The following is a 22,889-nucleotide window of genomic DNA, read 5'->3' as shown; positions in this document are numbered from 1 at the left end:
GGGCGGTTCTCCTTACGGGGTGCACTCCTTGCACGTGGGGCTCCCCTATGCGAGGGACACCCCTGAGTGGCACAGCACTCCTTGCGCGCATCAGCACTGCGCATGGGCCAGCTGCACACGGATCAAGGAGGCCCGGGGTTTGCACCATGGACCTCCCATGTGGTAGACGGATGCCCTAACCACTGGGCCAAGTCCGCTTCCTGTCATATTTTCATTTATACTTTTCTTTTCTCCCAGACATTACTTTTATTTAAAACACCCAGAATTTTTTTAGATAAAATAAAAGCCTGTGGGTTTAGAAGGCAGAGAGCGAAAGGGAGAGAGAGAAGAGTCTAAAGAGCCAGGTGGGAGGATCAGGAAGGGAAAAGAAAGAGCAGAGAAACGGACTTGGCCCAGTGGTTAGGGCGTCCGTCTACCACATGGGAGGTCCGTGGTTCAAACCCCGGACCTCCTCGACCCGAGTGGAGCTGGCCCATGCGCAGTGCTGATGCGTGCAAGGAGTGCCATGCCACGCAGGGTGTCCCCGCGTAGGGGAGCCCCACGCGCAACGAGTGCACCCTGTAAGGAGAGCCGCCCAGCTCGAAGGAAAGTGCAGCCTGCCCAGGAATGGCGCCGCCCACACTTCCCGAGCCGCTGACGACAACAGAAGCGGACAAAGAAACAAGAGCGGACAAAGAAACAAGACTCAGCAAAGAGACACAGAGAACAGACAACCGGGGGAGGGGGGGGGGATTAAATAAATAAATAAATCTTAAAAAAAAAAAAGCGCAAACAGTGCTGTGAATCAAGCCCACAAATAATCACACCATCTGTTCCTCAGAGCAGGATTTCTTTGTCAGAAAGTATAGTAACACTATTTCTTTGTCAAAAAGTGGAGGTAACACCACCACACTCAAAGTAAAAGAGCCCAAGTGGGGAGGGAAGGAGATGCGGCAGGAGGGCTTAACTGATAAATGGGGCTGTCATAGAAAAGGGTGGTACTGATGGAACCCCTTGCACCAAGAAACCTGCAAAGCTCAGGCCCGGCTCAGACCTGTTAGAATCAAGGCTGTGGAAGGTGGGGGGTGCAGTTAAATGTTTCTAGCATCTCACATCATCTGTAGCTCTTTGTATGGATCTAATGGCATGCATGTGGTAATACATCTGGGTTTTACAGCTCAACATACACCTACTCTTTAATTTTCTTGATGGCTTAACTTCTTAACTAGCAAAGATAAGCGTTAGGCCAGGAGATCAGGTGTCAGAATTCTCAGACTTCTACATGTGTAAAGATATGTTGCTTTTCTTTTAAGCAGAGGGAAATATCGTTCAAACATTCCCACAGCTAAAACCATTCTCCTTGAGGCCTTTGATTCATTCAACCACCCATTATTTAGAAATCAAAGAGCTTTGCAATTTAAATAACCAGAATTTGGGGTAACATGTAAATGATAGTCCTAATGATGCTCTTGAAGCATGGCAGAATCCTAAAATGCCTCCCAAATCATCCAAAATAATAAATAATTCACATTGTTTCACTATTTCTTATTCTTACATATTTAGAATTTTGCTTTAAGTGCCCAACAATGGGATCTTAAATTGTCTATTAAAATAATTTATAAAGAAATAATCTGCAGAGTATTCCATTTCCCTATGATTGAGGAATGCACAGGATTTAGATTCCTATAGTTGATTTCAACCAAGGATATATGGCTTCCGCCATCTGTTTTATAAATGTGATTACATTCAACAGTAGTGTCAGCCTTGTTCCACTGAATATATGTCCCCACTCATTCTATGCTGCCTAATGTCCCCCATATTGCAATCTTCAAAGCACTACCTTTCAGTTAGTGGATTTAACCAATGTCCAAGCCAAGAAGGTATCTTCACGTTACTATTTTATCAAGTAATATTGTGAAAAATATGTTTTAAAAATACCTTTTATTTTTTTCCATCCTGAACGTAAGATAGGCTTATCATACAAAATATAGACAAGAAGGAAGAATAATAAATTATCTGTTATACTTTCAACTAAAAATCAGGAGGACAGTTTTGAATTTCCCTTTGCAAGTCCTGGCTAATAACCTGCTACTTGTTTGGATGGTTTCCCTAAGAAGTGGGGTCAAGGCAGAGAAGAGGAAGAAACAGTCACTTGGTTGCGCTCCTTTTTGCTAGTACCCTCCATGTGAGCAGCTCCTGAGTAATTGTACTTGGAGCCTTTAACAAACCCAGGAGGTAGAAAAGGTCAGGAGAGAAGCGTGGGGCAACCCTGCCAGTGAGGTCAAAGGTAAAGTGAATAATAACTAACACTTACTGAGTGCTTAGTGTGTGCCAGGCATATTATCTATAATCAATTATATATCTACATTCACTCTTCACAAACCTAGGTGCTGGATGCTAGCACCATCTCCATTTTATGGGAGGAAAATCCAAGGCTTGGAGTGAACTAAATTGCCTAAAATTACACACCTAGTGGTGAGGCTGGGATTGGAGCCCAGACCACTGACTCTAAGGTCCCACTCTCAATCCCTAGAATTAATGATGTTGCCAAAGAAATATGACCTATAACTTTAAAGACACCTCTTGCCCCAGAGAAAAGAAACATCTCTACTTTAACAGCCTGAGAGAAAGAGAGAGAATTATGCCTTCCAACACATCCCTTTAAACCCTTTTCAATTCTAGGAAAGCAAATCAGGTTTTCATTAAAACCAGTCTTGGTTATAGGCAGCATTTTCACTGTAAGTCATATGTATAATCCAATAGATGCCTTTTTCCCCTAGGCTCTGTGAACGTCTTGTATGACTAACAGACAGAGCGTTTATAATACTAGCTAACACTTATTTAACACTTAATATATGCCAGTCACCATTCTAAGAGATTTACACTTATTAACTCAGTTAATCCTCACAACAACTTTATAAGGGGCTTACATTAATCATCCCCGTTTGACAGATGAAGAAACTTGGGCATAGATTGGTCAAGTAACTTCCCCAAGGTCACAAAGCTAGTTAGTGATAGAGCTAGTATGCATTCCTTCTCTTATAGGAAATGGAGCTTAACTATTGCTGTTTGCAATTCTAGTTGTTGAACCTTTGTTCTTATGACATATGGCTGGCCAAATCTTTGATGCTGAATGGTTTGGACAAGAATCGAGGCCTATTACAACACTGTATCTATGGGAAAATTCAGACCACTTCATGACTCTCCACTTCATGGCCTGGTGTCTATGAATACATGATTACCAAAGATATATGAGAGAAAGGGTATCATTTGCACAGAATCCAAGAAATTAAATCTGCCGAGAAAGGGGCTAGCTGAGGAATGGTGTTATTTTCACACCGATTGAAGTTAGGCTGAGACTGGAGAAGGCTTTTCAGGCACAGCTGCAAGTGGCCTTACCTTTCTCCCATCCACCCCTGCTCCTCCCCCGACCCCTACTCCAGTGCAGTCACCCGGCAGCCCCAAGGCTGACACCAGTCACACCTGCACAGATGCCACAACAAAGGCACTTCCCCTCTGTTGTAAAGTTTGGCCTTTGCCAAGACACACTGACTCCACCAGCCCTCCTAAGAGGAGGTCATCCAGGCTGGCATGGATACCTCAGAATACAGGTGGTCAGCAGTAAAATACAGACCTTGGTGGGTCTTGCCACTCAACTGAACTTAACATCTAATGAGTAGTTGTAACCAGTCAGTGCTGAGAACAGTGCCTGGCACCTAGCAGATGCCCATCAAAAAGGCATTAGGTAAACATATTCATTGCTGGGCAGTGGCAAGGGGAGGCCATAGCCTCTACTCACAGGGGTGTACAGTTTGGTCAAGAAGGCAGATATGTGTCCTAGTGACACTTGAAACAAGACAGTCTATGAGAAGAGTTAGAATAAGGTTTTCAGTAGGCTGTGGAAATGTAAAGGAAATAGAGATCGTGATTACATCTTACTGGGAAAATCTAGAGTGGCTTTCTCAGAGGAGGTATAATTTGGGCTGTGTCTTGTGGTAAAAATAAGTGGAGAGAGACCTTCTAGGTGTAAGTGAGTGAAGGCCTAGAGGGCTGGGCAGAGGGAGGTCAGGGAATGGTAAGCAGACAGGAGTGGCTCTTCGTTGAAATAAACCAGGGGGACTGGGAGGGGCCCAACTGTGGAGGCTTTGCCTGCCAGCCCCAGGCTTTTCTGGGCTTCCCTCTTACCCCTCAGTCGACTCCCACACACAAAGGCCAGGCCGTTCTCTGTGGTAAGGTGGCAAATGACGACAGCCTTGTACTTCTGAGGATTCTGGCTCCTTCCAGCTCATGACAGCTGTGCAGGAGCACAGGCCCCATCCTTGCCTTCCATCCTCAAAACCCCTCAGCTGCCAGCACCGGGCCAGGTGGTGAGGCCAGCCAGTGCTAGGGTGGGGGCAGGCGCACGGGGCTCCCCCTCACTCCTCTGCTTACGTGGCCTGGCAGGCACTGGGAAGGCAGGCAGGCCTGAGCATGTCGCTCATTACAGGAAGCTCTGGCAGTGGAGTGTGGCTACGAGACCACTCTGTGCACACTAATTACTCATTTCAGAAGAAACCGAAAGCTGGGGTCGACTGGTAAAGCCAAGGCTTGCCTGAGCAGTGGGAAGCCATCCACAGCAGTCTCCTGCTGCCACGTAGTCCCCTGCTCCAGAAACTCCCTCCCCACTCCCTTTAGTCTTCCAAAGTGTCCTGCTTGTCTTCTTAGGTTTGAGTGTTTTTTGAGTGGGTGGTTGAAGGTCAAGGATAATGTCGGAGAGGGAATAGAGAAATATGTATGAAAAGGGTTGAGTGCAATGAAATAAATTAATTTTTACATTTTTCTGTGTATAAATGTAATTTAATCATATTACTGAAAATTCAGTTACAGAAGAGAAGAAAAAACAATCTGTAATACATGCCCAACACCCTAAAACCACCTTTATTAGCATTTTCCTGTATTTTCTTCCAGTCTTTCTACCAGAGTTCTACAAATATAAGATTCACTTTCATGAGGTTGTAATTATACTATACTCACTCTTTTTTGTAGCTTGCTTTATTCCACTTATAATATTATTCTACATGTTGGATATGAGAATGGATTTAACTCTGACTGGTCTCCTCAGTAGCCCTAAGTAGGCCTTGGGTCTCCCTCAATGCTTCAGTTTATCTAGTGAGGTGAGCTGTTATTAACCACTTCACAGAAATAAAATGAGGAATTTCTAAGAAACAGGAAAATTAGAAGAAGCTTAAAGAAGGTGTGGTAATGGTCCCTCAGTGATGTCCACATCCCTATGAATAGTTAGATTACCTGGCAAAGGGGAATAAAGTCGTTGTGACAGTTTGAATTTGGTAAATTCCCAAAAAAGATGGTTTGTTTTGCTTTTTTAAGATGTATTTTATTTATTTCTCCCCATTCCCCTCATTGTTTGCACTCACTGTCTGCTTGTCTTTTTTTTAGGGGGCACCATAAACCAAACCTGGGACCTCCTATGTGGAAGGGAGGTACCCAATGGCTGAGTCAAGTTGTTCCCAAAAAAAAAAGATTATGTTTTCAACTAATCCATTCCTGTGGGTGTGAGACACTTTGATTGCATTAGTCAGTTAAGGGATCTTGGCTAGATCACCTGATTAGGTCACTTTTGTTAGGACTATGTCAGTGAGGTATGGGTCTCAGCCATAGGCAAAACTATATCTAAATATCTGATGTATGGGAATCCTGTATGGTATGCATGATTGTTTTGTAACTCATAACTTCTCAAAAAAAAAAAAAAAAAAAAACCACACAACATTGTGTGCAACAGAGGAATCTTTCTTGAAAGGAAGAGTTAATTCATGTGGCCAAATTCATTGTCTTATTTTAAGAAATTGCCATAGCCACCCCAAACTTCAGCAGCTATCAACATTGAGGCAAAACCCCCTCCACCAGCAAAAAGATTACAACTCACTGAAGACTAAAATGATGGTTAGCATTTTTTAGCACTAAAGTGTTTTTTCATTAAAAAACAAACAAAACAATATTTAAATACCACAAATTTCAGGAGAAGGGATTCCCTACCTCTTCTTGGCCATTCCTTGCACCATTGAGCCAGTTGCCCAGTATAGCTCCAGAATCACACTGATGCCTCAGAAATACCCAATAATGAGAAAATGACAGCTCTGACCAGATACAAACAATTCATTATGCCATCCACATAGGGCTGCAGCATTTCAAAGGAGGTTGGGTCTTAACTGCATCTGGAGAGAAATCAATTGATGCAAAGATTTACAGGGAGGAAACAAGATTCTGATTGACCCCAAAAGACCTTGGGTCTAATGTCTCCATATCCCAGGACGTAATACAGTGCCTGGCACAGAAAAAGTGTCCAAGAAATGTTTATTCCATGGTCAAATGGAAAAAAAAAAAAAAAAAAGGACGAGTGAAACATCTATATGTTTCCTAAAAAACAAAGACAATCTCCTACATAATCACAATACAGTTATCAAAATCAGGAAATTAATATTGATAAAATAGTATTATATACTCTACAGACCTTACTCAGGTTTCCCCAGTGTTCCACTAATGTCCTGTTTACAATCCAGGATCTCTTACTGCATTTCGATGACTTGTCTCTTAAATGTCCTTTAATCTGGAACAGGTCTTTGTCTTTCATGACATTGACATTTGAAGAGCACAGGCCAAGTGTTTTGTAGAATACCTCTCAGTTTGGGCTTGTCTGATATTTCCTTATGATTACATTCAGATTACACAGTTTTGGATTACTAGGGAAGTGATGATGTGCTCTCTGAGCACACATAATGTCAATTTGCATCACACCAGTGACGTTCATTCTGATCACCTGGTTCAGGTTGTATATTAATTATCTGTTAATATGTAACATATTATCCTGAACACAGTGGCTTCAAACAAGAAGCATTTATCTCAGTTTCTGTGCATCAGGAATTTGGTAGCAGTCTAGCCAGGTATTTCTGACTTGGGTCTTTCATGAGTTTACGGCTCAGGCTGTAGTCAAATGAAGGCTTGGCTGGAGCTGGAGGAGTGCTTGGCAGAAGGCTTCATTCCTTGCCAAGTCGACCTCTCCATAGGGTTGCTTGAGCTTCCTCATAGCATGGCAGCTGGCTTCCTCCAGAGCAACTGATCTGAGAGAAAGAGTAAGGAAAAAGCCACAGTGCCTCTTATGACCCAGTTTCAGATGTCATACATGATTATTTTTTCCATATTCTGTACATTAGAAGTCACTGAGTCCAGCCCACACACAAAGGGGTTTTGCCAGTTTTGCCACTGTTATTATTTCCCCCTTCGTAGGTAGGAAGTATCTTGTAAGGATGTACTCTGAGAATATAAAAATCTCCCTGCATTTTCAACAAGTTTATTTTTTTGACATGATTCAAAATTCAATAGACTATTTACTATTTACAGATAGCAAAGTGGTAGTTAGTGAAAAAGTGAACTTTGGGCAATACTTGCGTAAGAAAACATGCATTAAATTTAAAAAGAAGGGGAAAAAAGCTAAGGGCAGGTCACTAAAAAAAAAAAAAGGATTCAGGGAAACCCCATTATTTCCTACATTAATATATGACAAAAGTCTTGCCTGGGTTTCCCTAATGTATGACTCATAGCAGAAACTCACTCTATTAAATAAATATCCGAAGGATGAATAAAGAAACTGAATATTGCACAGTGTTGTGGATTGAATCACATCCCTTACAAAGAAATGTTCAAGTCCTCAGCCCCAGTCCTGTGGATGTGAACATATTTGTACATGGAATCTTTGAAGATGTTATTAGTTAAGGTGAGGAAGAAAAAAAGTAAAGGTAGAAGTTATGATTTAAAGATTCAGGTTCATTATTTACTTTTATGAATCAGGGCAAGTCACCTAACCTGTTTACGTATCAGCTTCCTCCTCTGGGAATTGGAGTCATTAATTTTTAATTCTTAAGATTTAGTGATTCTCAGGAAGTGGATGTGGCCCAAGCAATTGAGCTCCCGCCCACAACATGGGAGGTTCCAGGTTCAGTTCCCAGTGCCCTCCAGGAGAATAGGAGCAAGACAGTGAAGTGGTGTGACAGGAAGGCACAGTGAGCTGACACAAGATGATGCAACGAGGAGACACAAAAGAGGAAAAACAATGAGAGACACAACAAAGCAGGGAGCTGAGGTGGCTCAAGTGATTGAGCGCGTCTATCCCACATGGGAGGTCCCAGGTTCGGTTCCCGGTGCCTCCTAAAGATGAGCAGACACAGAGAGCGCAGAGCAAATGGCCACAGAGAGCAGATAGTGAGTACAAACAACGAAGGGAGGGGAATAAATAAATAAAAATAGATCTAAAAAAAAGATTTAGTAATTCTAATTATAGCTTGACTGCACTTACCCTCCTAATTCTTCCTTGTACATCCCCCTGTTGCAGGTCTCCATCAGGGCCAGCTCTTCCTGGGTCTGTCTTAATTACTCTGTGCCTCTAGTCCAGCCTCTCTTCTGGGTGCCAGCCTCTGCATATTCTGGAAAATGTCCAATGCCTGCCTGCTCTGTTCCTCAGTGGTTTTGCACTCCATATCTAGAGTGTTGCCATGCCAGTCTTTCCCCAATCCCTTGAATCTACAGTGGCTTGGGATATATTGCTCCCTCATTGTTCTTATGTGTCAGTTAGGACAACTCACTACAGTCAAGATTACTTGATTGTCAGTGGTTTAAATCAGGGATTAGCAAACTATGGCTCACTAGCCAAATCCTGCCTGCTGCCTGTTTTTGTAAATAAAGTTTTATTGGAATATGGCCATGCCATTCACTTACATTTTTTCTATGACTGCTTTCATGCTACAACAACAGAGTCAAGTAGCTGCAACAGTTGCCATATGGCCTGTAAATCCGAAAATATTTAATATCTGGCCTTTTAAGAAAAAGTCTGCCAACCCCTGGTATAAGCAATAGAGAGATTTAATGACCTAAAGGAACAAGACATCAGGCAGGTAGGAGTTTCACATTTGGCCAGCTCCTCCACAAGGCCATTAAGCGCCATCTTTCCTTCCTCGTGTTTGTTAGCTCACGTTCACAAGATGGTCACATGGTTCTAGAGGTCACATTCAGTTCAAAGAAGAAAGAACAGGGCCAGCCAGCAAGACCGTATGTCTGTCCCTTTGATAAGGAAGCAAAGACTTCCCAGAAACTCCTTAGCAGATTATGTTTCCTTGGCCAGAACTAGATCACACTCGGCCACTCTACACTGCAATGGGAAAGGGGTACTGTTAACAAAGAATGGGGGAGGGCCGTTTGCAAAAGGAAATGAGCGGAAGGGCTGTTAGGAAGGCAATTCACGTCATCTCCCATCATCTGGACAAGGGGAAGGAGAAAAGACCTAACATTTGTTGATCTACCATGTGCTGAGGACTAAAGACTTTCCGTATCTCAGCTCATTTAATCCTTACACTGAGGTTGCTGAGATCAGAGCAGGAATTAACTTGCCTGAGAGCTTGTGCACAAGAAGGGTCAGGCTAGAGCTCATGGCCACTCCCATCTTACAGAAAGCCTCTGCTCAATCTCCTCCACCATGTGTTCTCCTCCAGTCCTGATATTAGGGCCAGGAGATTAGAAAGTGCTTTCACATCTGATCCTGATTACGTCTCACAGCACAAGGCAGGCAGAGGGGGGAGGCCTGGAGGACTGAGAGAAGGGCGCTCAGAGTTGAGGCAGGCCTTACCATAAACTGACTCAGGGAGACATTTACCATGCGTTATTTCACTTACACCATCAAAAACCCTAAAAAGAGGGTATTACATCAATAGTACAGACGAGGTTATATAACTTAGACGACTAAGAAGTGGTGGGGCTGGGATGGGGAATGTTCCATTTTGTTTATCAACAATATGTGCCAGGCACTGTGAAATGTGGTTCTCAGGTTATCTGATTCCAAAACCTGTAAACTTCCCACTCCCTACACCATGCCATTAGCTCCATTTTCCTTAGAGGTTCAGGGAGGTTCCAGGGCTTGCCCAAGGTTAGAACCTCAGAACTGGCCCTGAACCAGACATCCTGGCTCGAAGTCCAGTGGGCTTTCCTAAGCTTCCTCACGAAGCCCTCTCCTTCCCACTCTTCTGTTTGTGCTTTCTGGTCCCACTTGAAGTATCCAAGTGTCTGTCGCTCAGGCTCTGCAGGCCCAAAAGGCTGATGTAAAAAGATTGTTCTCAGAGGTAGAAAGAGATTTGGTACCGGTAGGACGGTTTCAGGACGTCAGCACCCCTTGTCAAGGATAGGGTCGTGCATCTCCGCCACACTCTGGGAAGGCAATGGGGCCACGCACAGGAGCACGGCAACCTGGGCTCCACAGGAAGATGTATCAAAGGTCACTGAATGAGGCAGTGGCACTGCCACTGTGGCACCTGCAGAATCTCCGTGTGCTTGTGACCACAAATGCTAAAGGTTCAAAGAGGCTGACCTGTGTCCCTGCACCACAGAATTATCCAACCCTGGAACTTTCCAGGCTTTGGCTATTGTTCTATGAGATAATCTTTCTCATTAAGTTTCTCATAAATTGGTTTAAACCCATTGAGTCAGACTTCACTACTTCCAACCAAAAGCATCTTAACAAGTGTGAAAGTGTCAGCTTCTCTAGGCATACAGTTCTTAATGTATGTGGCACTCTCTGAGGCACCTACTTTGAAGCCACCCTATATTCCTTGTTTTGACATCAAGCTGGTTCTTGGTGCTGAGTCCTGGTCCATCAATGAGATGGCAAGTTTTGGAAAGACTGGAGGCTCTGAACTGACATGGAATTGGATGTCCTGGGTCCCACTGCTAACTGGCTAAGCCTTTTAACTTCTGTGCCCTAAGCCACCCTATTGCCTGGGGTGAGCCGCTTAACCAAGGAGGGTAAATGGGTTTCATCTCTCAGGCCAACTCTCAGTGAAGCACACTGTGTGAAGCACTTTCACGGAGCATAAAAAATAATAGACAAAATGAACCCATTAGTGATAGAAATTCAAATAGTGGTTAACTGGGGGGTGGGAGACACTAATTGGAAAGGCGCATGAAGAAACTCTCTGGAGTGAAGAAAATATCTTGTTTTGTGTGATGGTTACAAAGATGTGTACTATTGTCAAATTTTATCAAACTGAACGCTTAAGCTCTGTACATGTTGTTATATATAAATTACACCTCAATTACAGAAAGAAAATGTTTTTAAAGAAAAAAGAGGGATTCTGAAACCAGGATCAGTTCAGCAAGAAGAATGCTCAGATTGATTAAAGACGTATGCCGTGTAAAAGGGAGATAGTGAGTGGTGTCAACGCAGTGACCACGTTTGCTATTCTTGTGCTTACGTGATCATCCTCAGAGGGTTTCTGCTTCATTTAAGTGGTTAAAATATTAACTCAGTCCACCTTACAGGATTATAATGAGGTGAAAATTATTTGTGTAATATAAATCCCTTGCCTTAGAGTGAGACATTATTATTCACATTTATTCTCCACAATGTCTTGCACAGTGGGACCGACTTTGACAGGCAGGGCTCCAGGAAATTCTCTTTAGACTGAGAGGAAATGCAGCCAAGCCAGGTATTTTCAAACTGCCAGGCTCTCCATGAACATGGGACAAAGTCTGTCCCATAATGCATAGCACAAACACTGGATGCCGGTGCTGATTTGTTGAGCTGACTTTTCCATCGCTGCACAGGGCACTTCTTAAGGTACTAAAATAATGGTTGAACTTGGAAATGTATTTTCTTTTGAGGCTTCTTGCCCCTTCTGATGCTCTAGATGAGGTCTGGTGTTTGTCATTTCTCTTTCTCCTTCCAACTGCAAATCTGCAGGGGCCTTCCAAACCTTTACTCTGTGAGCTCTTGGTTTATGTCCATTGGCTAAGATCTGTTTTTGGTGACTTCCAGCACCTTCCAGGGGTCTCCCTCATTATTCATGAGGGTTGTGCTAACCAGCCCGTATCACTGGGAGTCTCAGGGCTTAGCAGCTGTGCTGTTTCCTGACTGGTGTCCCCACAGAGGGAGCAGGACAGAGCTTGGCGACCATACCTCCACTTCCGAAGCCAGCCAGAGAGCCAGGCCCAACGGCAGATCCAGCCTGGGTATTCAGCCAAGAGATACCTCCGAGGCCTCTTACAGAAATGGCCCCCTGACACCATTTACAGGCTCCAGTGTGCAGGTCAGTGGGGAGATGGGTGGGGATGGAGGCCACCCCAAGCTGCCCCACCTTGCATTCTGGTGTAAGAGTATACGTTCCATCAAGGGCTGAACACTAGAATTTCAGGCCCCATTTTGTGTTAAAACAAACGTCCTCAAGCTTAGTAGCCCTGAAGCCTCTATCATGCCTTTTTCTCCCTCTATCCTCCCCCACCCCATTTGCAGAGGGACTGGCAGCCTGAAGCCTTGCCCTCACCCCCAATCCTCTCCACAACCTCATACTCCACCTCCCAAGCCAGAACTTTCTTCCCAACCTTCCCCGCCGCAGAGGCCTCAGAGATCCTCTAGTTCAATCCCTGTATTACAAGATAAGGAAAATGAGGCCGAGGGAGGCAAAGTAATTTGCCCAAGTTCAATCAGCCAAAAACGGGGCCATTTCGTTGCCCCACTCCCAGCTCTGCCTTCTGCCCAGCATTCCCTGGTTCCCATCTGAGGTGATTTCAGGTCCTCCAGGAAGTGGAAATGTTGGGATGCCTCTGCTTAAAGAGGGCACCTCTCTACTACAATCCAAGTAGGAGAGAGATGGACACGCCTCTGCTGAACAGAGACCTCAGATGCCCTCTGCAGAGGTCCAAAAGGGGAAATGAGAAGTGGTTGCTAGAGTGAGCATGTGCGCACACACATGCAGACTCACAAACACCCAGCTAAACTTGTACTATTTGGGACATTCTTATATTTAAAAATTATTCATTACTTATCTGAAATTCACATTTAACTGGACATCCTGTGTTTTATTTGGCAAACCTGTTAAGGACGAGAGAGGTGAGAAGTAAGATTTCCCAGTGTCTACTCGGCTGTTTGCCATTTCTTCAGCATCAACAAGCAGAGAGGACCAGACAAAGACTGACTTTCCTCTTGCTGTATAGGTTTACCCAGAGAAAGGGGAGAAAACAATTCTCTCCCCAGTAAGGAGTGACGTGAAGTGAAAGGAAAAATGTAGGCTTGTCTCGTAATTGGTTTTACTTTCAGCAGGTGGTTCTATTTATTTACCATTTGTGGGAAGAGCCTTTTCACCAAAGCTCATCATCAGGCCAGGTAGAAGGCAGAGCAGCCACCGCCCTAGAGCACAGGACCAATCTTTGCAAGGATGAGCATTACTTTTAATATCAAGAAATGTCTCAGACTTGTCCATGGGCAAGTCCTACGGCTAAACGGTGTGGTTTAAGAAAAGACACGTGTGTGTGCATTCGTGGGCCCTTTGCCACGATTCCTTGTCAAAGCCCCTCCCTGAGGGTGGGGTCCTCAGGCTGGAGGAATTATGGTGAGACTCTGCTGTGAGACTACTGGCTCAGTGTCCCCTACACACTGCACCAACCCCTCACATCTCAGAGCTCACCGCCTTTCTGAGGCTAGTGTGTTCTCTGGTCACACCTACTGTAATCCTCCCCACCCTTCAAACCCATGTCCTCTATCAAAGCTTCTCCAACAACTCCAGCCAATATTGAGTTCCTCATTTCCTGATCTTATATCACACTGAAACTCAAGGCACAGTGGAGCACAAGGAACTTTGTCTCTCCAATACACTATCAGTACCATTAAAAAGGACCCATGCGTGGGAGCTCGGAAACTAGCAGAGGACTTCTGTCTAGCAGAGGGGTGGGCCGATGGGTTAGCCCTCAATAAATCCTTGTAGAGTGACTGGATTGGGAAAGCTCTTGATGAAGGGGCCCATAAAAGCAAGTAGAAGACATCCACTGTCTTTGTTTCTCTCCTCCTGGGACAGGAGGAGCCTTTCACCCAATCCCAAGGAAGCAGCCATGTTTCTTCCACTAGGGAGACCCAGTTATTGGGAATGGTGGAATAGAAGAAACACACATGTGGCACACAACACCTAAGGCACTAGATAGAGAAGCATCTGATTTCTAAAATTTCCTTTCAGCAACTAATTGTCTTACTTAATGGGCAATGTCCAAAGCCAGGACTAGTGTAAATGGGGAACCCTGAGGTTATTTTTAAAAACCTTGAGGTTATCTCCAACAACCATTATTTCTACCAGTAACTCCTGACCTACCCTTCAGGATACATCAAGGATTCTGTGCTGCTCAAGGAGAGTCAACTTAATGTACCAAAGAATCTCAGGCCAAAACAGGATCTTTCAGTTGTGCCCCCAAAATATCATCTCCTGCCCGTCTTCCCTCCATTTTGGATTCAACAAGGAAAATCTTATGAACAAGGTACATGTTAATTTTACCACCATTTCTCAAACATTTGGATTTTTAGTGCCTTTAAATTGATGTTCCAAATATAAGGCCTAGGGATTCTGGATTTGATTGTCCTCATCTATAAAATGGAGGGTTTAGTCTAGACAAGTGCTGTCCAATAGAGCTTTCTGCAATGACAAAATGTTCTAGAATATGTGCTGCCCAAGTGGCTGTTGAGCACTTGAAATGTAGCTGGTGGGACCAAGGAAATTAATTTTTTATTTTATTCAATTTTAATTAATTTAAATCTAAATAGCTACATGTGGCTAGTCACCCTAGATTTTTAGATGATTTCTTACTTCTATTCCTCTCTAATGTTCTTGAATCCTGTGCTATTATGGCAACATCGTGTGAAAGAAATACAGGTTTTGGAATCAGAAATCTGGATGGCAATGACTATTCTCTTACTTACTATATATAGGCTCTTGAGCAAGTCACCTTTACCTCTTTGAGTTTCTGCTTTCTCATGTATAAAATGTGCATAGTAAAACCTACTTCATTATTTCATGGAAAATGATTTTAAGTTGTCAATATCATCCTTGGAAATTTGAAGCATTTAAAGAGTCAGAAGTTGCCTTTAGTAAAGGAAATGGGAAGAGATGACTAGGTAGCAGTAATAGCCAAAGAAGTGGGCCTCGGTTGGTGCCAGAGTTTTTGAGAAAAGGAAAGGAAAGAATAAGAGCCCAATATAATATAAAGGTAAATTTTCTGAAATTAAAAAGGAATTTCCTAGAAACAATAGCAATCCCTAACCAAGCTCTGTCCTTGGGAAAGGGGTCCCTTCTGGATAGTAAAGTCTCTGTTCTAGTAAAAAAGTGTAAAAGAATGTGGCAGGCTCTCAGGATCTGGTGCCATTAAACAGTCCTATCATACACCTGCCATTGTTTTGACTCTAGGCACCAGAGTCTTCTAGGCATAATGTTGTCCGCATATAGTTTGTCTACAGGAAATATGCTGGTCAGGCAATTGTACTTATTTTGTAAATTAATACCTTGGCTTATACATCAGCCTCTATATACTTTGCTAATGGGATCAATATCTCTGAGACCTTTGATTCTGGGGCACTGAAGAGATGAAGCTTCTGGACTATCCATGTCTTGGGTGGGTGGGGGAGCAGTGTCAACCCACCCAGGTAATGCCCCTGCATGGGTACCTGCTACCCTTCCCCAGATGGCATCCTACTGTGCCATTGCCTCATGGCTCTTCTCTCCAAAAATCTGTCTCCAATTACTGTCCTTAGACTTTGGTTTCTAGGGTCCAGAATTACTGGACAGTGGATTTTAGTACAATTTTGGGAGTGGATAACACCACACACCTAAGGGAACAAATGACTTCCCTAATTGATGGCCACCTATCAAGGAGCTGTCACAATCAGGCAGAGAACAGTGAGGAAATACAGAATAGCACTTAAGCATGTAGCCATTAACACCAGACTTCCACCCCTGCGACCTCCCTGGCATCAGTTTCCTCACTTGTAAAATGGGAGTGACCCTGCCCACCTCTACCTGACTGGGTTGTATTTTGGAGTTAAATGAAGCTATGCAGTGCCTGGCACATAGTGGGTGCTCAATAAGTGTTATAGACCTCCCTAGCTTATGTTTTTTAAGCATGATTACAAACTAATTGCAATGCCCAATTGCCCTTGATCAGAGGGTCTAAAAAATCAACTTTTAAAGAAGTAAAAGCTCTTAAAAAGTTCTAAATTGCTATTTCAGTGCACATTATTTGGATGATCTGAATCCATATTTGAGATATAGATAGACCAAGTTTTGTGGTCTCCTTTTAACACCCAAATCTTTCACTACTTGGCTTGCAAACCTGTTTCTATTAAGCATAAACAAATGATCCGGATGGAGAAAAATCCTATTTTCCCTTTACATAGACTGAGTCATATAATCAGTCTCAGCTGGGATGTAGCCAAAGGGAAGACTGTCTCTCTTTATCCCTCTAACCACACACCCTCTGCCCCAACTTAGTCTGATATGTAAGACTATTCAGTAGGTGAGCAGCCGTTTGGCCGGAATCCTGCTTCCTCTACCCTCAGAACTGCGTTTCATTCCAGCTGATTCCAGGGGATTGTTCTAGAATACTCAAAAAAGTCTTCAGTGTTGTACTCTGCCCAGAGTTTCGAACCTCTTGGGGAAAGGCGTACTGTGGCTCTGGACCATCTCAGATTGAGGAGTCCCCAGGGCCCAGCAGGCTTCCCCGGATCACTAAAACCTGGACAGGCCCCTCTGAACCTGAGCCTAGGTATGTTCCACCAAAACTCTCAGCATCAGCTCAAGGCCCGAGTAGCCTTCAGGAGCTGATGGTCAGAGGAAGGAGAGCTAGAGGGAGGGAGCAGCCCCAAGAAGGCATTTGACCCTTGATCCAATGACACCAAGGATGGGACTGGCAAAGGGAGGGGAAGGCTGGGGAACAGAGAGGGAAGGTGAGGCTGGTGTGGGGAAGGAGGATGAGCTTCCAGAAGTCCAATGCTCCTTCCTACCTGGGGCCCCCGAAGGCTCCCAGAGCCCCTGGTTGGAAAACAAGCCCACTTTGTTCCACCTAGCTGTATGCCGGGAGTGGAGGTATTGCTAAAGTTTGGCTCCAAACAAGGCAGGTTTACCAGACTCTTTCAGCAATAAATCTACCTTAAGTAAGTGATGAAAATAGCTGCAGGACCCTTTAAACCATTGATGAAAGATTTGTTAACTCTGCTGGAGTCATCTGTTGACTCAGATCCGTCCTGAGAGTTACACAGACAGGGTAAGTTCAGAGAGCTAAGCGGCGGTCCCACCACAGCGCATTCAACGGAAGATTTTCCACAAGTAAACAACTGGCAGACAGTCCAGAAAACCCAAGAGCTTGCTTCAAACTGAGCGTCTCTATGACAACCAAGCAGGTCTGCAGGTAGTGGCCTGTCACAGTCATTATCTTATCTGAGCTCGAGACAATGCTGCAGGGAAGGGAGGGCAAGCAATTAGTATCCCCATTTTACAGATAAGAAAACTGCGTCCAAGACCTGAAGGCTCGTCCCTGAGGCTCCTGACTTCCCCTGTGGTTCTGTTTGCGCTGACCAGGGAAGCACTATCAGAAATACCTGAATAAGGGAAGAGGAGGAACAAGGACTAGGAACACTTTTTACTCAGAAAAGCAAGAAGGGAGGCAGTTTGGAAGCAGCTAGCGGCACCATGCCCACCGCCGGGGCTGCAGGCCTGACCAACTATTCACCTTTGCAGGTCAACAGGGCCTGGATGAAGGGGCAGCGGGGGCTGGTGGACGCGTGGACGCGGGCCCTGGAGCCAAGAACCAAGGCGGGGAGCGCACTCACTTGCCACCCCTCAGGAAGCAGCCCTGGCAGGAAGATGACACCCAGGCAGAGGTACCATTTCTGATGGGTTCCCCTCCGTCACGTGCTTCTCGACTTCGAAGGGGATGCTCCCTCCTCTCACCATGTCTTGGGGTCCTCCAGAGAACAGTACTTTGACCCTTTTGACCACCGTTTCCCAAAGTGCTACCTGTGGAACCCTAGCTTTGCCAGATGCTCCATGAAAAAAAGGGTTTTGTGGCCAAATCCATTTGAGAAATGCTGCATACCCTCCCAGAGAGTCCCAGGGTACATTTGTTTTGTTTTGTTTTTTAAGATTTATTTATTTTGTATTTATTTCTCTCCCTTCCCTGCCCCCAGTTGTCTGCTCTCTGTTTCGATTCGCTGTGTATTCTTTTGTGTCCACTTCTGTTGTTGTCAGCAGCACGGGAATCTGTGTTTCTTTTTGTTGCATCATCTTGCTGTGTCAGCTCTCCGTGTGTGCGGCACCATTCCTGGGCAGGCTGCACTTTCTTTCGCACTGGGCGGCTCTCCTTACAGTTGCACTCCTTTCGCGTGGGGCTCCCCTACGCGGGAGTCACCCCTGCGTGGCAGGGCACTCCTTGTGCACATCAGCACTGCGCATGGGCCAGCTCCACACGGGTCAAGGAGGCCCAGGGTTTGAACCGCAGACCTCCCGTGTGGTAGACGGACGCCCTAACCACTGGCCAAGTCTGCTTCCTCCAGGGGACATTTGGATATGGATGCCTTTGAGAAGTCCTAGAGGAATAGCCAGTTTAACTTTAACTCAGGGTTTTCCAAAATTGTTTGACCACAGATCCTCCCCTACACTCTTCACCCATCTAGGCAATGTTATCTTGTCTAGGAAAACAAAAAACAAAAAACACCTCAGCTCTAGAGTTGGAAAAGCCCTGGTTTGAGTCCTGTGTCCTACTAGTTGTGAGCAGCATGACCAAGAGACTTTGAACTCAAGTTACTGCCTCTGTAAAATAGAGCTACTGCATTACATATGTCATCAGGTTGCTATGAGGATTTAATGAGTTAAAATGCAAAAATACTTTCTAAACTCTCCAGCATGCACGTTTGTGAGTATTGCATGACATGACGGTGCTACAGAGCAACATAGACATCTTTTTTTTTTTTTTTTTTAAAGATTTATTTATTTATTTAATTCCCCCCCTCCCCTGGTTGTCTGTTCTTGGTGTCTATTTGCTGCGTCTTGTTTCTTTGTCCGCTTCTGTTGTCATCAGCGGCACGGGAAGTGTGGGCGGCGCCATTCCTGGGCAGGCTGCACTTTCTTTTCACGCTGGGCGGCTCTCCTCACGGGCGCACTCCTTGCGCGTGGGGCTCCCCCACGCGGGGGACGCCCTTGCGTGGCACGGCACTCCTTGCGCGCATCAGCACTGCGCATGGCCAGCTCCACTCGGGTCAAGGAGGCCTGGGGTTTGAACCTCGGACCTCCCATATGGTAGACGGACGCCCTAACCACTGGGCCAAAGTCCGTTTCCCGACATAGACATCTTGATTAAACTCATCTGACTTACAGGAAGGTCATATGCTAATGAGCAGAGGGAAGGGGAAAAAATGAAATGCCATGCAGTGGCAGGGAAGGGGAAGAGACATTTTATGATGGATAAAGACAATGATACCACCATTTCATTTTTATTTTAAACTATTTTTGTAAGAAAGAGCTATATATCAGGAATGGTTAAATGTCATTTGTACTGTGGGAATGGCACTTGGGATACAGAGGTCAAAAGGGTCATTCTTACTATCATCAATAATAAAATGTTTTATTGGAATAAACAACATTAGAGATTTTGCTAATTATAACCATGTTTTTCTCAATAATAAAATGTTTTATTGGAATAAACAACGTTAGAAACTTTGCTAATTATAACCATGTTTTTCTGCTCAGCCTGTGAAAAAGATTCTGTAATTTTTTTAAAAATTAGAGCGGTTGTAGATTTACAGAAAAATCATGCAGGAAGTATAGAGTTCCCATATACCACCCCCCACGCACACAATTTTCCCTATTAATAACATTTTGCGTCAGTATGGTACCTTTGTTACAATCAATGGAACAAAATTATTATAATTATACTATTAACTAACTACTGGCCACATTTACAATGAGGTTCATTTTTTGTGTTGTACAGTTCTATGGGGTTTTTTAATTTTATTTTTATTCTGATAGCATGTATATAACCTAAAACTTCCTGTTTCATTCACTTTCCAGTATACAATCAGTGGCTGTGAACAAGTTTTGATCCCTGGAACCACAAGTCTAGCCACAAGATCTGGCTGTTAAAGGAACCTGCTTTGTGCCTTTTTAAAAGCCTATTTACAGGATTGTGTTTCTGTGGTTCCCTAGGACACAACAATACAGAATCACCATTGTACACATGCTTCAGAGGAAGGTCAAGGGCACAATGAAAAGACACAGCAAACCTTTGGCCTTGCCTGCATCAATCATTGTCCATTCCTGAGTGACAAATCGGACATCACGTTCTATGGAAGCGCCTTCCCCAACAGGAAGGCAGGTCTCAGTGGTAAGAAGGCAAATCTCTTTTTTTGTTGATCTGGGTAACCCTAACCGTGCAGACTTCATTTGAGAACACTGAGTCACTTCCTTGTGCAGCCCACGTTAGAAAATCACAGCGAGTCCACCTGGAGGTTACACTGGGACCTTGACCGTCCTCTTTGCTTGATGCTTAACTGCGCACGTTCTGGCATTAGGCTGCCTGGGTTCAAATCATCCTTCCCCCCCACACACACACACTTACTAGCTGTGTGCAATCTTGGGCACATTTAGTCTCTCTGAGGCTCAGTTTCCTCATCTGTAGAATGGGTATAATACTATCACCCCTCCCATTATAATAACCCTATGAATAATATCCCCATGGGGATTAAGTGAGTTAATGCATGTAGAACACTTGGCACAGTCCTTGTGCTGTATTTTGAGCTCAGCACATATTAATTATTATTGTTATCCTTCTCTCCATTGCCTGACTCAGCCGGCAAGAACCCATCCCAGATAATTAGATGGGCTCCTCTGCCAAGCTGTGGCGACCTCAGTCCTCCATCACCCTCCTTCCCTTTCTTCTCCTTAACCAAAAAGTGAAGAAAGTTGCAAGTCAACTGTCCATCCCCAAACCTGCAACTAACTGGTTCTCATTCCCATCCTGTGCCTACAGACAAACAAGAGGAGGGACATCTCCTCACGGGCAGAAGCAGCCTCTTGCCACAGGAGACTTCTGCTGGAAGACGCCTTTTTCCTCCAGTGCCATCCACCACCGGCTCAGAAAAAAACACACCTGGGGAAGTGAAGAAGAAAAAGGTTGCGTGAGTGTGTGTGTGTGTATTTAAAAGATTAATTCCAACCTAGGAACGAGGTGACTCAGAGGGATGTCTCAACAGAGAACTGTTCTCGCACGCTTCTGAGCTCACCATATGGGGCTGGAATAAAGCTGTAGTAATTTTCTAAACATTGGAAATAGTGAAATACAAGGAATTTCAGCTGCCCCCAGTCTTCCTTAAAGCATATATTATCCTGCTTTCTCTGGTCACAACAGAATCCTTTGTTCTTTTAAGGGACCAGGGGTTATCTGAAAACATGTAAGGACAGAATTTGATAGAATTAACCACTTGGTCCAATTCAAACTGACAATTCTGGAGATCTTGAATCCAACAATGGTTTTGCTCAGTTTGCTGTATTTTCTAAACTTGAAAATTTAAGGTGAATTTTGCAGGTTCATTAGCATTCTTCAGAAGTCAAGCACATCTCCTTCCTTAGAGCTGTCCTGAACTGTGTCTGGCCAGGTGGTGCCTTGCATTTCTCTCTGTGTGGGCCTTGGGCGCTTTTGAGGTACCTGTGATGAACAGAAGGAGCAGGAGCTCTGAGATAAGAAGGCCCGGCCTGGCCTTCCAGCTCTGCACCAGCAGCTATGGGAACTTGGGCAGGTCGCTCCCACTCTCTGTGCTGCAGTGACCAAATCTGTGTCCACAGATAATAATGCCAACCTCACAGGGCTGACGGAAGGATGGAAGGAGATGATGCGCTGTTTTAGTTTCCTTGGCTACTTAAAGTGAATATGATGAAATGGTTCAGCTCAAACAATGGGAATTTATTAGCTTACAGTCTGCAGCTGGGGAAAAATCCAAATCCAGGCATCATCAAGGTGCTGCTTTCTTCCTGAGACTGGCTGCCCGCGATGCTTGGCTCGTCTGCCAAATGGCAAAGCACATGGTGGCGTCTGCTGGGCTCTTCCATCTCTTCTGGGCTTCATTGCTTTCAGGTTCTTGCTTCCGTGGGTTTCTCGCTCTCTCTCTCTGTGTGTTCATTCCGTTTATAAAGGACTCCAGTAATAGGATAAGACCCACCCTTACCGAGGTGCACCACACCTTAACTGAAGCAGCCTCATCAAAGGTCCTACTGACAAAGGGTTCACACCCATAGGAGTGGATTAACTTTAAGAACATATTTTCCCGGGGTACACGGAGCTTTAAACCACCACCTGCACTCTTGTGAAAGCATCTCGGGTCTGACTGGGAACGACAGCAGTGATCACTAATGCGGGATTTGTGTCCTCTCAAGAGGCCCCAAGGGAGCCATGGGCACTGCCGGTGGTCCTGGCACCAATGAGGGGTTGTTTTCAATCTGTTCCAGATATTCTCAGATTTCCTGTGTCTAAGCTGATCTGAACTTTTCTATCCATGCCAGAAGGGCCTCCATCTTCCGAGGTTCCTTTGGACCAGGGTCACGGCAGGCCGAAGAGCAGTTCTTGCTCCAGGTTAGCCCAGAATTGGGCGAGGGCCGAGGAAGGAGCCCTTCCCTCAATCCACGCCTGCAGGTTAGCCGAGGATGTAGAAACGCAGTTTAAATTTGTAATGAGCCTAAAGAAATGATGTCTTGGCTTGTTAGATATACCGCACCACACAAATCGTTGTTGTTTCCACGTAGACTTCTAAATGCAGACCTTGTCTGATAAAATGCACAAGGTCAATATTGAAAGAAGGGCAGTTGGTGGGGAGCCGGCACCTGACAGCGAAGGTCTCCAGGAACATAAAGATCCTATGTGCACTTGTTTGGCTAATAATTTTCTTAATGTCTCAAAAGTAGAAATATTACCCTGCATATATTTGGGTTGAATTTCCTTTCCCATTGAACTCTTGGCATAGATACTTATGCATGTTTCTGATCATTTTGCTGAGCACTCCTGAAGTGAGAAACATTTTT

General features: G+C 44.6%; 1 protein-coding gene across 2 annotated transcripts in view; it reads left to right on the top strand.

Annotated features, from left to right (window-relative positions):
- KIAA2012 (KIAA2012 ortholog) overlaps window positions 1–22,889 on the top strand; it is a 127,418-nt gene that overhangs the window by 6,077 nt on the left and 98,452 nt on the right. The window contains exons 3-7 of one of the 2 annotated variants that reach the window (XM_058300363.2): window positions 11,942–12,101; window positions 14,158–14,313; window positions 17,562–17,704; window positions 20,025–20,202; window positions 20,848–20,990. In XM_058300363.2, coding sequence (XP_058156346.1) covers window positions 11,942–12,101; window positions 14,158–14,313; window positions 17,562–17,704; window positions 20,025–20,202; window positions 20,848–20,990 — 780 coding nt within the window. The remainder of the gene's footprint in view (window positions 1–11,941; window positions 12,102–14,157; window positions 14,314–17,561; window positions 17,705–20,024; window positions 20,203–20,847; window positions 20,991–22,889) is intronic. The other variant, XM_058300364.2, reaches the window with a different exon arrangement.

The sequence above is a fragment of the Dasypus novemcinctus genome, chromosome 7 (assembly GCF_030445035.2).
Source record: "Dasypus novemcinctus isolate mDasNov1 chromosome 7, mDasNov1.1.hap2, whole genome shotgun sequence".
NCBI classification, from domain to species: domain Eukaryota; kingdom Metazoa; phylum Chordata; class Mammalia; order Cingulata; family Dasypodidae; genus Dasypus; species Dasypus novemcinctus.
This window is presented reverse-complemented; position numbering and strand designations above follow the sequence as displayed.